Here is a 15,199-nt window from a genome sequence, read left to right as displayed (position 1 = left end):
CATTTGGCTAATCTTCTTCCCATGGATCTGTAAAAGCACATCTTCCCATCAAAACTAGATAACCAGTATCTTGATTATAGCCGAATAACCAGGTCAAAAAGCTAATAGAATATCAAACAGGGCATGGCATCATCAGCTTCTGATGAATGGCTGTCATAATCACCTTCATTGGCATTCCACCTTCTCATAGGTTTATATTTACATTTTATTCACAACTGATCACAACACAAATTGAAGTGATCTGATGTGTACTGCTTGATAGCATGTTTGAACTTTTAGATAATTGAGACAAGTTGATATCTAAGCAAGCATGCAGCTTCACATATCACATATCTCCAATGGCACTCTAGAAAGTGAGAGTTGCTAACCATGGTAAATACATGTAAAGTGGCTATCTCTTTCTTCATCTGCAGTGCCTACAGAGGGGATGTTTCCATTTTGTTTTTGCATAGCAACAGAACAAGTCATGAACTGTGAGTGTACTGCAATAAATAATTCTGCAATGGATCCCCTGCAAACAATTGTAGTTCTTCATAGCCCTATCATATAGGTTTGCATCTCAGGGTCGATAAGAGTAAAAATGAAGTGTAATTTTGCATATAGGTATGATTCTAGTTTTCTGATACTATGCACAGGTCAAGTAATTTATCTAGTATTTTCTTACTTCGTTTCACACAATCAAAGCCAAGTCAATTTTTCCTGCTAAGGCGGGAAATTCCAAATTTCTGTTATATTTATAATAGAAAGACCTTTATGGATAATTCCTAGTTGGGTGGAAGGCCACTAGTGGATCATATATCCATGAGGCTCCACTAGTAATCAAATACTGGAAAGGAAACCTATTTTTATCAAAAGTTTCGGAGATTTATGATTAATTTCCACCTTGTACAACTGATATTTCAAGAAAGAATGATGGAAAGCAGAGAAAAACAGAGGAAAAAATAAAAAATGAAAGTGCAGATGAGTACAAGGCCTTTTCTTACTACAGGGTTCCACTTGCACACCATGATGTTGATCTTGCCTTGGCACTAAACATGGGGTCTGGAATTCTGTGAGTTGGTGGCGCTGCCACAACCAAAAACGCGGCTGTGTGGAGCTGGAGACTAACCTGATATTTTGAGTGCATTTGGTAGTGTTTCCTTTAAAATGTAATTGAAAGAATCGTATATCAAGTATTTCTTCAAAAAGCATTATAAATTATTTTTAAATTTTTTATCAAACGTCTGATTTTTCAAAAACACTGGGTACAGTATACATATTCTAGAAAATTTGAAGAACAAAAAATTCTGCAGGATCAGTAAGCTACTTAGCCAATAGTTAGTCTAATTCTTTCTGTTTCAGCTACCAAATGATAACCCAATTCCATATTGCCAAAGACACTCTGGCTGCAGAGTTGTAGTCAGCAGAAATCTGGACTGATGTGTTGAGAGCACAAAGTGGATGTGGATTCTTTCATTCCCATTTTCAGGATCTACTCCTTTGAAACACCAAATAGAACACATAAATGCAGCTCTATGGGACAACATTCTGCTTGTGCTTTTCTGGAGTCATCGCTGCAGCGTCTTGATTTTAATTAATGAATTATTTTATTTTTATGGAATTCCACCAAGTTGGCTTGGAATTTTGTAAAGCGGGCTCAGCTTTGGAACTGCTCATGCCTCGTTGGTTTTCAGTTCTTTGAGCTACATGCTTTTTCCGATTTTCCTTTTTCAGGTGTTTTCTATTAGCACATTCCATATGCCTATTTGATAGTCACAAGGTCACTGGCCTAATTGAGGACACCCTAGGGTTCTTAAACTCATCAACTGCTTTATGATTTTACACTGGTGAACCAGCTTGAATCAACTCATGAGTTACTTAAGAGAGAAGTGTTTCTCCCTGTTCTTGGTTTTCATTCTGATCTATTCTACCTAGCTTGTGTTTGCACCCCGCTTTCCCTCTCCACCCATTCCCCATCAAGTAGGATGAACGATCAAGAAAACCCCAGTGGCATCAGCACCATATGCATACTCTCCCCCATTTGATTGAAAATGGTAGATCTACCCAGTCAAATGTTCATCATTCCATTGGAAATCCTATGTGCTGTAGCGCACGTCTCCAGAAGAGGTCAGAGTTACTTGCCTGTATCTTATACCGAGCTAGGCCACATTTCCCCAACATCCAAGAAAGCCATCAATACTTCTCCATCATATATATCAGAAAAAGTTGGATTGCCTCTGCCCATGATTCAGTTTTAAGTAGTATTCACAATGTTGAGATATGATGCTTCAAAGGCCTCTTGTTTATTATCTGTTCAAAAGTGAGGTTTGATGATTGCCACCACAACTTGGGTGGCCTTAAATACATCACTTATAGTGATTATATGCTCCAACTAAGCTACATATATTTATATGCTTGTTTGTTTATTACTATATTTTTATATATATCTTATTATACTTAATTTGTTCACAACCAAAAATGGGTCAACTTCTCCGGATACCCAGGAAATAATTGAGAATCTTCATAATATTAAATAAAATATTTTCAATTCCACGCAATCATAGAAGGCCTTGTATCCTGGCAAGTTGCAAGCCCAGATGTACTTGGATCCTGCCAGATCAATTATAATACTTTAATATATATATATGGTAGAATCCCTCGGAATATGCATACCATTTACGCATTCATCCCCATCTGAAATCTGAAATCTGAATCTAGTCTTCACGACCAAAGAACACAGAATCCTCTATATGGATATATCAGCAAGATTATGATTCATACAAAAGAACACCAGTTAAAATGAAAAAGGTGAAAGTAAAATACAGAAGATTCTAAAGGGGAAAGATGTATCACAAGTGCACAGCCTCTGGTTTTTATTGGGTTTCACTTGCATGCACGTTGATCTAGACCTGTGAGCTAAACATGGGATGGTGTAGAGTTGGGAGGGGTTGGTGCTGAGGCAACGCGTTGGCCACGCTCTGACCGGCTGTTCTCCGCGAACTTGAGACTTCCCTGGTGCATACCCTTCTGCTTCTCCTCCTCATTCCACTCGGACTCGTAATAGTGTTCTTCAGTACCTTTTACCACGTCCTTTGAAGGTGGGAGGAACATGCTTCCCCACTGTGGGAAGTGCACCAATGTCACGGGAAGAGTGCAAGCGACAATCATGGCCCCCATTAAGGAGAGGCCTGTTGCTGTGGAGAATTTTGAGGAGCTGAAGAACACCAACTGGGTCAGTCCGGAGCCAAAGTTCCCACCTGCACCGGTTAGGCCAGATATTATGCCCAAAGATCGTCGAGAAATGAAAGGAACAATGCCAAAAGTTGCTCCACATGCGGCCTGAGCTCCAACGGAGAAGAGCATCATGGCCAAGACTGCAATGGAAAGTGAATTGGCACGGCCGAGCCAGATACAGAATACCCCTCCAAGAGTTTGGAGGATCCAAAGGGTCCATAGCCTGCCCCTCATGCCGAATCTTCGGCCTGCTAAGTCTGAACTGTATCCACCAAAGGGGCGGGCCACGAGGTTGGCCATGCCAAAGGTGGCGGCAATGATTCCGGCAGTGTGTAGCTTGAGATTGAACCTGTTACATATAGAACGTCATATAGTTAGTTCAATTCTTTTACTTTTTAATTTAGCTTTTTGCCCCTCTTTCTGGCCTTTGCTTTCATATCAACCAGCATGTTTTAACATCAGGAGTGGTTGAGGTCCATACCCAAACCCATGAACTCGGGAGAAACGTGTGAGGAGGAGGAAACGTACCTATCATAGAAATATTCTGCAATTACGTTATCAATGGACAACTCTACACCCATGGAGTAGCCATAGAGCAGGACAAAGATCCATGTTCTATAGTTCGTGATGGCATACCAGAAAACCTGAACAAACACAACTTATTAGCTTGAAACTTATCAGATCATCACCAACAAAAAGTTCATGATCTCATGAGAGGGTTAAAAAACTGACCCTAGAGAACTTATCTCTGGACACATCTCCCTTTTTCTGCAGGGTGCTGAGGTTCCCATCAGGTAGGTCTTGGCCAAGAGTTAAGACTAAGATCCCCATGATCACATGAAGCCACCCTGGAATGAAGAATGCAATCCTCCAGGCAGTAAATGGAGTGGAACCAACTCTGCAGATTACCTCATACAGAATTGGCATTATGAGCTGAGTTGCTCCACCACCCATGTTTCCCCACCCAGCGGCCGTTCCATTGACAAGACCAATGATCTTACCATTAAACATGGTGCTCATCCAGTACTGGCAAGACACAAAGGTGGCCAGGGAGAATCCGATCATGAACCGAACAGCTATGTAGCCTCCTGCTGATGACACAAAGGACATGCAGAAGACGGTTGGGGCGGATAGCATGACAAGGAAAGCACACCCATACCGTGGCCCCAACAGGTCACAAACTGCACCCATTACTAGCCTGGAGAAAATGCTTCCTGAAACAGAAGCCACTCCAGCATTTCCAACGTCTCCTTTCGTAAGGTTGAGGTTGTCGCGTATGATGGGGACAAGAGGAGCAGCGGCAAAAGTGGAAACAAAACAAGTGAAGAAGGAGATCCAAGAGAGGTGAAAGGTTCTCATATGAGGATTGGCAAAGGAAAGGATCTTGAAAACCTTGGCCTTATGCTCAGAATCGACCGGTAAAGCAAAGTTAGCAGAGGTGTCAGTTGGGACGATTGGGGAAGCCACTGAAAAGGCAAAGGTTTGTTCTCGGCCTGTGACTCCATGCATGGAGCTTCCTGGGGACCCTTCAATGTTACTCATTCTTTCTCTGGAAAGTGGTGTTCCTTCCCTGTCTTGGTATGAAGGAAGCCAGAGATGTGGTGCTGAGGGAGGTAGAACATGGTGGAGGGATACTTATACGAGGCAACCGTTGACATTGTAAAAGCCCCAAAAGAGCCAATGGAGATTCCCAATGGTTGCAGCACTTGGAGGAACTCAAATAAACAAATACAGAATCCCGTTTGCCGCATCTTCATATCAACAGGGAAAGTCTCATCGTATATCCCAAAGGATCACATAGCCTTACTAGGAGGGCCCAGCAGCTAATGAATTACCACAAAAGGCAGGAACCACCCTCAGTTTTGAAATATTATATATGTATTATTTAGTAAAACTTTGCCATTTCTTTTCTGCCGATATCAGCATCTGATTATTGTCGGGTTCTTAATTTTCTTTTCAACTAAACAACTTTTTAGAAAAATAATGCAATTTAGCTTGAGGGTAACAACGTGGTTAGACCTATTGGAATGCGGTCATCTGCTGTACATATGCAAATCCATAGTGTTGCTGCATTCAACCAGGGGTACTTTTTGGCTGACTTGCTTGTATACGTCCTTTGAAGTTTGTCCCGAGGGCTATAAAATTAATTCCTTCTGTGGTCCATTTCAGTTCTGGGAACATCATATTTTAGCTTTGGGCTGGGATTATGGGGATCCATCTAGGAGTCTTAGCACACAGTAGAGAAAAAATACATCAGTTGTCATTGCTGTCGACTGGAATTTTAATAGGTTCGCTATGATTTTGAAAATTAAAGGCAGCAGTGAACATTTTTAACATTGAGAGAGATGCATATCTCATGGATGCTGTCCCACTCAACCAGTGGCATAGAATGGGAATACCCAATAAGAACCAAAATTGGAAATTTATGTAATTTTTTTAATTGGTGCGGACAATTTCCAACTTCTAGCAACCCAAAATCCATTAGAACTAACATTCATCCACATTGATTAGACCAGCCACAATCCAACTTCAACTCATTTTTCTTCAATTTGATAAATGGTAGTTTTTTCCATTCATACTTTCATTCGTTCATGTACAGAGTATATATGGAGGGTAATCACCATTCTAAGAATGAGAATGAATGATACAAGAAAAAAATGATATAAGGAAATAACAACCAATATCCTAATATCTCAACTTTCTTAATATCTCAATATTCCTAATATCTCAATATTCTTAATATCTCAACTTTCCTAATATTTAAACATTCCTAATATCTCAACATTAAATAATATAAGGAAAGAATGATATACGGAAAGCATTCCTAATATCTCAACACTCTTCATCAAGCATAACCATGTCATTCTGGTACAATCATCAATAAAAGTAACAAACCAACGTGAGCCACTCAAAGTTGGGACTTTGGATGGGCCCCAAACATCAGAATGTATAACCATAAAAGGAAATGGACGTTTGTTCAAAATTAACGGAAACGAAACACGATGGCTTTTAGCCAATTCACAAATATCACAACGGAAAGCAGAAATATTACGCTTTGCAAACAAACTAGGAAACAATTTTTTTAAATAACCAAAGGAAGCATGTCCCAAACGTCGATGCCACAACCAAATTTCAGACTTTTTCTTCTCCCCCTCAGATCCATTTGCCATCAAGGCTTGTTGCAACTTATTTGAATCCTTTGACTGCAAGTCCAAGTAATAGAGTTTTCCCCGCTTAATACCACAACCAATCGTCTGTCTTGATTGGATGTCCTTAATCACATAAAATTCATGCCAAAAAATGACAATACAAGATAAGACTACGGTGATTTGAGAAACTGACAAAAGATTGTAATATAAAGATGAAACAACTAAAACAGAATCCAAATTCAAAGTATCAGTAAGAGTTAAGGATCCTTCCCCAATGACTGGGGTTGTGTTACCATTGGCTGTGAAAACAATTTTTTGTGAGGAAGGTCTAAGGGGTGAAACCTGTCTAGAATCAAAAGTCATATGATCTGTAGCACCAGAATCAATTATCCATGCACTATTAATAACAGGTGTAAAAGTATTTAAAAACTTACCACCATGATCTGTAGCGGCTACTAATGCAGAGGCTTTCTCAACAACATTAGCCTCTGTTTTTATTTCAGCAACAGTTGCAATCGAGGTTTTCTTGGAGTCCTTTTTCCGTTGATCACGATTATTATCATTAATAACAAAGTGTTGATAGCCTAAACATGATCTAAAGGTCCATGGTTCAAACCCATGGTTCAAACCCTCGGTTCCTCATTGTTTTCATGGTCATACCAAGAGTCGTTACTTTGAAATTGTGGGATATCCAGATTGGTGGGATCAATCTTATTGTAGTGAGTGCATTTGAAGGTTGACTTATCAATATTAGGGCTAGTCTTAGGATGGATGATCGCTGTCGGACTACCATAACGACAAAATATCTAGGATTTCAGTTCCATGGCTCTGATACCATCTTCAAATTGATAAATGGTAGTTTTTTCCATTTATACTTTCATTCGTTCATGTATAGAATATATATGGAGGGTAATCACCATTTTAGAATGATACAAGGAAAGAATAATATAAGGAAATAACAATTAATATCCTAATATCTCAACTTTCCTAATATCTCAATATTTCTAATATCTCAATATTCTTAATATCTCAACTTTCCTAATATTTAAACATTCCTAATATCTCAACACTAAATAATATAAGGAAAGAATGATATACGGAAAGCATTCCTAATATCTCAACAATTTTTCCTACCCTTTATGTGAAAATACTGAATTTAACTTGCAGCCAAATCATATAGATCTTTGTGTTTCTCCACGCTTTTTCCCCCCTTTCATAGTTCCAATGCAGTAACAAATCATTCTCAATGGCATCGAGTTAGAAAAAACACACGCACTTCCTAACAATGACGAAATCAAAATAAGTTGCATATATCCAAATGCCAATACCCCAAACCATTCTTATGGACCCTTTATTTTTTCATGGCAAAATTCGATGTCTTGCAACTTGCAAGTCAATCAAGAGCCACTGAGTTAGATAACCCAATTCCTCTCTCCCTTTCAGACCGAAAAACTTTTCAACTTCTCAAACAAACGGTTACATCGTAGGCGTCTGTCCACACTAAAACTCTGGCCCCACATTCTCCTACCACTTCTCAAGGTCAAACAATACATCTTAATTTCCTACTACACAAACTAACTTTTGTAACGTGGTTTGCTTGCAGGTTTGATGGCGACACAAATCATATCATATGCCTTCCTTACCCTTTCAAGAGCTTTGAAAGTTTCCTGAGAGAATTATTTTTCAAGACATCGTGGACATGATACTTGTCCTTTAGTTGGATTCTGGTGGAAATCAAAGGCAGGAAACTGTAGTTGAAGGCCTCTTTACATTGTTTAAGAGCTCAAAATTAGGGGGATACTATTTTTATATGATCTCATCTCATACTTTTTATTTCATTTTATTTTTATAAGAACCCCATTATAAGACCTTGTACTTGATCAGATTGCTTAGTAGGACAAGGATAAGAGGAGAATTTTGAGGCATTATATCTGCCATTTTTTTTAGGGATAAGTACTCGTGCATCTGATTTTTTTATTTATTTATAAAAAAAGGTCCTAAAAATTAAACAAAAACATGAATAATCAACATGATTTTAAAATTTGCCAGACAAGGTACGAAAAGTCGTACAGCTTGGTGGAATTGAGTTTGGGGAAAAAAAAAAAAGTCCACATCACATTAAGTCCGCCCAACCGATCAAATAATCTATAGAGTTAGAACATCTAAAGAAATTTAGGGCATGTTGCTGTTTTTTAAAATTAATTTGAAAAACAGTTTTGGGCACGGTTTTTTTTTTTTTAAAAAATTATGTTTGAAAACTAAATTCTGAAAAATAGTTTTTGTTTTAAAAAAAGGAAAAACATGTTTGATTGAGTTAATAAATTTTTTTTTTAAATAAGTTAAATCAAAAACATTTTTAAAAGTTATTTTTTTAAATTAATAAAGTGTTTTCTTCTGATATTATAAATATATAAATAATTTTTATATATACGATGCATTTAAATTAAAAAAATATTTTATTTTAAAATTTTTACATCAGTTATAATTTTTTTAAACAAATGATGACTTTGTTATCATATGTAAGTATATTAATTTCAATAATTTAAGGAAGAAGAAAGGGTTTGCGGGTGGGGGTGTGGTGATTGGGTGGAACTCACCTTTGTGGAAACACAAAAAACAGCTAAGAAAACACAAAAAAAAAAAAAAAAAAAAAATAATCTATTCTTTTAACATTAAAAAAATAATAAAAATATCTTTTTATTATTCTAAAAAAATTGGGTTTTAAGAACACAAAAAACTCAAAAAACAAAAGCACATCCCTTCTCAAAACAAGTTTTTTGTAGTTTTTATTTTCAAGAACAAAAAACAATTTTTAAAAATAGGAACTAAACATGCCTTTATTCTTTATTTTGCTTTTATTTGAATTTTGTTTTGATCTTCTGAGAAAAGATCGAAGTTGTGTCCTTAGTAGAAACAAAAATATCTAAAGACTCAAATGCTCTTGAAAGATAATTATTGGAATTGATGACGAAATCACCTGCTGGTGCCCTTCAATCTTAGCTAATAAACAACAAAGCATACGCAGGGACAGTTTATATGAAGCAAGTCAACGTACCAAACCTATTAACAACAGCCTCATTATAAACAACGCATATAAACTGCGTCCCCCTGACCATTATTATAAACTCATCATACCAGCACCGTACATTTCTATCTTTTCACACAATGACAATGACAATGACTAATATGATCTTTCATTTCAGACTGCAGCATTGATGACAGCCTAGCAAAGAGGATAATAAAAAAATGAGCTGTGGATATATGATCACACACCAATGAATATAGAGAGAGTCCTCGTGAGGATTAGACTTTGCAAACGCATTAATTCCTCTTCTGCCTATGGGTTGGAAGGATAAACTCTGATATAAGCAGACAGGGTGTGCTTGAATAGAATATTATCTTCATGCAAAATATTTTTAAGGAAAATATGAATAATTAAAGCTAATTAAATGGATGGGGGATCTACAATCATGAGATGGTATTGGTAACTTATGTCCAGAGAAACTTAAAGTCAAATGATGAAACAAAATCTAAGCTCATAGGCAGCTTAAGGCAATGAACATTCTTCAATTTTCCTATTTGGGTTATGCAACCACTCTCCCTGTCGAAACAACATACAGACAAGCAAACCCTAATGAAGGTTTATATTGCATGCACATTTTGGTGCTGGTACTTGTGTTAGAAAATTTTCCTACTTTATAAAAAACATATAAATTTTAGCACATATAACAAATAATAAATCAAAATCATGGAAAATAAAAATTAATGGAGATAAGAAAAGTTGACCCAATTTGGTGAGGCACGTGAGAACACGTTCTCCTAAAACCACTATTGCCTTCCTATATATTGATGATCAATAGCAATTCCAAAATACAACCTCAATTAGTTCACAACAGTATCTCCTCTACAAGCACATCCATAGGAAGATTATGAAGAACTCATCCACGATCGAGTTGCCCAAAAACTATGAAGATTAAGGATAAAAAGACTCACAGAAACTATGAGATAAGGAAAAAGAAAAACAATCTTTAAATATTTTAGAATAATTTCAAAGGTAAAAGGAAAGTTGTTTTTATTGAGTAAGAGATGACCGTTAGGTATATAATGGATAAAAGTATTAAGACTCATAAATCCTCAACCGTTCGAAATATTTATGGTTATTGAATTATATGTTTTAAGTTAGGATTTTGTAACCTTGAAAATAATTGACTTGAACTTTACAAATAAAATAAAGAAAATAACTAGTAAAAGAAAAAACTTGGGCAATTTTATATCATATAATAAATATAGGTGTCTTTCAAGCGTGAACCTATACCTAGTCATATTCACCATTTAAATTTGAGAATCCATAGTGAATCATATCTTGAATTAGGTCCTTGAACTAAACTTCTACATGTTGCACCCATAATATTGATATGAACTTGGTTCTAAGTGAGATAATGCTATTAATGGTCATGTGCTAGTATCCTAATTCTCATGAGAGTTAATAGGGAATAACACAATTCCATAGTTGCAACCTCACGACAACTCTCACTTAGGTGAGTCCACCAAAGGTACATGTGACTTGTATCTCACAACACTTTCTACCTCAGGTTCATTTAGGATCAAACCTTTTCTAATGTCACGTTGGTAGCACTATCATCATAGGGATGAAGAAAAAACTATCTCCTCAAAGTTAGTGTTACTTATGAGTCACATAGTGTGGATTGTTTCTATCCATTAAACCATCTTTATAGGATCTCTAATTATTAAGGTTAGGTTATCTTCGGAGGTGACTCCCTTGTGGGCTTAACCCATCCTCCTCAATGACTATGAATTATCTTATTTGCTAGTCCTGAGAGAACCACTCCTTAATAGAATGGTTCTTTGCCTCATCTTATACACTTGTCGATTTGTCATAGGTAATCACATCTTCTTCCACTTTCTTTCTTCCCATCACTATAGCACTATAACTTTCCGCATAATCAAGAACAAATTAGTAGGACATCACATATAAAAATGATTATAAAGTATCTAGTATTCTCCAATTTCTATAAATACATTGACATTACAAATACGTATATCTGTTATTATATTTCCAAATGCAACCCCCAAATTTGGCATTTAAGTCACAATAAATATTTTTCTTATAGGAACAACATCACCTGAAAAAGAGAATCTTGGTTTCATTCCATACAATAAGTTGAAATGCATTTATCTTTTTTAATACTAGATATATTTTCTTAAAGTTATTCGTTTAGAAAATATATAATTTTTCAAGTTATACATATCTCTTTTTCTCTACTTTCAATACCACAAAATAATTCTCATATCACCATATAAATATTTTTTTTCCAAGTATATTTTGTAGTCCAAAATTACCTCAATAAATCAATGTAAGGATGACCATAATGCATTCCTCTTAAGTCGAGTCCAATAAACAAGTATATATGAAGATTTAAAATTTAAATAAACTTTTCTCATTACTTTATTAGAAAATAGAAAATTTTCAAATGCTTTTCCTTTTTGTCGTTTATACTTATTTTTCTGCTAATATCCATCAATCACTAAATTGTCTTTTCCTTCAAAAAAAAAAAAAACCTTTTTGCCTTCTAGATCCTAATTTATTTATAAAATAAGTATTTCATTGGTTATATTAATATTACCTTCTATATAGGTACTTCCACAATAGAAATTTTGTTAGGTGGTTATTGCTATTAACAAAATAAAATCCAAATTGGAACCATTATTATTTAATATGGGAGAACATAACTGTTGGAGCTGAAATTCCAAAACTTTTGTCCTCCGTTTGTCTCGCACTTTTACCTGCAATCCAAGGTTCAACCGGTGTTGCCCCTAGTTGCTATTCCTGATCGGCAACATTCCTTCCTTCCTGCAAAAGAAAGATTACCCGGATATATTTCCGGGCAATCTCCTCCGATGCCTAAGTTAGTTACTTGTTGGCATATAATTCTTAGATGAAAAACTCCCCATCAAGACCTACCTCTTTTCCAGTTTGAATGCCTTATATTTACCTTGCTCGCAACTGTCTCTGTAGAATTGTTAGGGAGATTGCTGCACGTCAGGAACTGCTCCCATTGCTTGAATTTAATAACTTATAATTTATAAATTAAATAAAATATTAAAACTATAAAAATTTTAAATAACTCCTAAATGTTTGAATCTATCAAAACAAATTTTAATTCGATGCGAACAAAATTATCAAATCTTTGAGTTTCAAAAAAACCTATTAAAATTTTACATTATATATATACTTAGAAGATAAGATCCTTTAAAGACTGTTTATACTATACATATAACTTTTATCACCAAAACTCAATTGGTTTTCTTTTATACCTTTATTATAGATTTTTTTTTTTTTTAGCCTAGAAATTTATAAACTTTGTAAAATAATTTAACTAATGACTTTAATCTCTTATTAACAATTTTCAGAAAATGAATTACAAATTCAACAATTATAATGCAGTCCAAGCAAAACAGATATAATTGTAGCATCATACTTTTACTGTCCAATAATTTTATAATAATCTTACAAAAATAAACAAATAAACTATCTACAATATTTGAAAATTTTAAAAAATGTCTAAGGTATAATTAATTTTTAGATTTCAAGAAAATTTTTATTTCCTTTTGCGCACATTTTTATACCACTAGAAAGCAGTTATAGCTATCAGAGAATGATGTTAATTTTCTTTCAATAATATTGATTTATTTAAATAATAATAATAATATTCATGTCAAATGGAAGAAAAGATGATTTTTGAAAAGGTAAGAAAGAAAAAGGTGTGTAAGGATGGAGCCAAGTCCTTAAGTGTAAGGAGTGTGGATTGTAGTACCTGACAAGAGTCAAGTATCATTTTTTCTCAAGGATTAAATAATTACAAAGATTTAGTGGATGTAATTGTTGGGATTGAGTTTTTAAAAGTAAGACATGATATAACAAAATTAGTTTTTACTATTTTATCTTTATTTGCATTTACTTTTATTTGATCATTTTGACATGTATCACTTGCATTATATATGACTTGGGTTACATTAGAGTTGTAGGGAAGATCTAAGTTATGAGTTCCTTACAAGTTAATGACTTGTACATGACCAATTTGTAGACTTAGATAATACATCTGAAGTTGTAGTATACTACCTTTTAATTGGAATAATGATTTGTCTTATTCATTAGGATGAGTTTGCCATGGTAAATGCAATAGTGTGTATGATTGCACATTGCGCAAGACCTATGATGAATCATGACATTAGCCATTAGGGAGTCTTGATTTACCAAACTACAATGTTGTATGAACTCTCAAGCTTAAAAGAATATTAATTAAGTTAGTGTCAAGGTCTTTAGTGACTTTGACTTATGGTTAAGACTTTAAGGTAGTCATATATTCCTTACAAATTGAGTCATTATTGATTAAGGAATGTGACAAACATGTATTCTCAAGATAGACATCATGACATCTCATGGGATTGAGACACTGTTTTTCCTTAAGTAATCCTAAGGAGTTGTGACAAAAAAGCTATGATGCTGTAATAATTCCTTTAATGGAATTTGACATATTTTTTTATGAGTTAGAGTATGTTATTTGATCATATAATAAGAAGATTTGAGACTTAAGAATTGTAAAGATAATTTTAAGAAGTTGATAGCATTTACCTTGTTAGATTATAAACATCAATTAATAGAAAGTCTACATGTAGTGGATAATATGTCACAGACCGGAGGAATTGATTAAATTTAATTTAATTTATTATAGTCTTGATATAATGACATAAGATATTAGAGTGCAATTGGACTTTCTTTAATGAAGGATTGAGTCAACTTCATAATTGGATTACGAGGGAGTTGATATTTTCTTATGAGTCCTAGTGGTCCTAACTTGAGTTTACAAACTTTGTTGGCATAAAGGTTTGAGAGAAATTGGAGATCATCATATGCGTACATAAGCACATTTTGGTAAAAACACAAGATTGCATAAGAACTTGTAATTATTTATTTTGAAGCTTTATGAGGAATGAACTGTTTATGTGCGGACATTTTGATAAAAGTGTAAGGTTGCACATGATTTAATGATTAATTAATAAGAGTTTTTTCTTTATTGAACTAATTAATTAATTAATTAGAGTCTAATAAGATTAATTATTTAATTAGGATCCAATAGATTATATTAAGTGACACAAGCTCAAGTTGAATTAAAGTCACTTAAGCACATATCAGAGTCTATCTAAACCCCATGGGTTTTAAGGTTAGACTATAATCTTTCATAGAGTTGATCTTCGAGAGACCTAGGCTCCCTCAAAAGATGCGTTGCCACTTGCATAAGGGCCATGGATCAAAGTGTAACACAAGACTTACACAGGGACTTTATTAAATTTTGAAGTTACAATTTCAAAATCCAGTTTCAAACTAATTGTTCTTTGAATTAAGAAAATTAATCAAACAATGATTACATGGTAACAAATAATTATTTTGAATAATTATTTAAAAACATTCAAAATATATATTCTAATGATCAAGAGGTGGTTAATTTGACCCAAAACTAGGTTTATTATCCTTTAAATAACTACTGGTCCCATCATCATAATGGCCTCCTTTTCCATCTAAAGGTTCCACAAGCAATAAACAGGTTAGCATCTTTACATTCTAATTAAATACAAAATGCAAGTTGAGGGACATAATTAAATCTATCTAATGGATATGAAGTCTTAGATCAAAAGATACATTGTATATATATATATATATATGAAGTCTAAGATCATGAAATATTCTTTTTGCTTGGTAACAATTGTTTCACAGCATCTCACCCATAGGAAGTGCCTCTTAATTTCAACAATTTACC

The 15,199-nt window shown here is 34.6% G+C and overlaps 1 protein-coding gene across 1 annotated transcript; it reads right to left on the bottom strand.

Annotated features, from left to right (window-relative positions):
* Positions 1–2,717: 2,717 nt before the first annotated feature.
* Positions 2,718–4,813, bottom strand: LOC100241340 (high affinity nitrate transporter 2.4). Its single transcript, XM_002277091.3, has 3 exons — positions 3,946–4,813; positions 3,742–3,857; positions 2,718–3,562 (listed from the first exon to the last, which is right to left on the bottom strand). The coding sequence occupies exons 1-3, from the start codon at positions 4,753–4,755 to the stop codon at positions 2,896–2,898; spliced, it is 1,593 nt and encodes a 530-aa protein (XP_002277127.1). The 5' UTR covers positions 4,756–4,813; the 3' UTR covers positions 2,718–2,895.
* Positions 4,814–15,199: the final 10,386 nt, after the last annotated feature.

This window comes from Vitis vinifera, chromosome 6 (assembly GCF_030704535.1).
Source record: "Vitis vinifera cultivar Pinot Noir 40024 chromosome 6, ASM3070453v1".
Classification (NCBI taxonomy): Eukaryota; Viridiplantae; Streptophyta; class Magnoliopsida; order Vitales; family Vitaceae; genus Vitis; species Vitis vinifera.
This window is presented reverse-complemented; position numbering and strand designations above follow the sequence as displayed.

What these genes read in the sequence shown, in the direction of transcription:
- LOC100241340 (XM_002277091.3), bottom strand. Translation starts at nt 4,755, where the DNA reads ATGAGTAACATTGAAGGGTCCCCAGGAAGCTCCATGCATGGAGTCACA. An exon ending in CCAGAGATAAGTTCTCTAGG is followed by an intron (nt 3,858 to 3,945) that starts GTCAGTTTTTTA and finishes GTGTTTGTTCAG; the next exon opens with GTTTTCTGGTATGCCATCAC. An exon ending in GCAGAATATTTCTATGATAG is followed by an intron (nt 3,563 to 3,741) that starts GTACGTTTCCTC and finishes TATATGTAACAG; the next exon opens with GTTCAATCTCAAGCTACACA.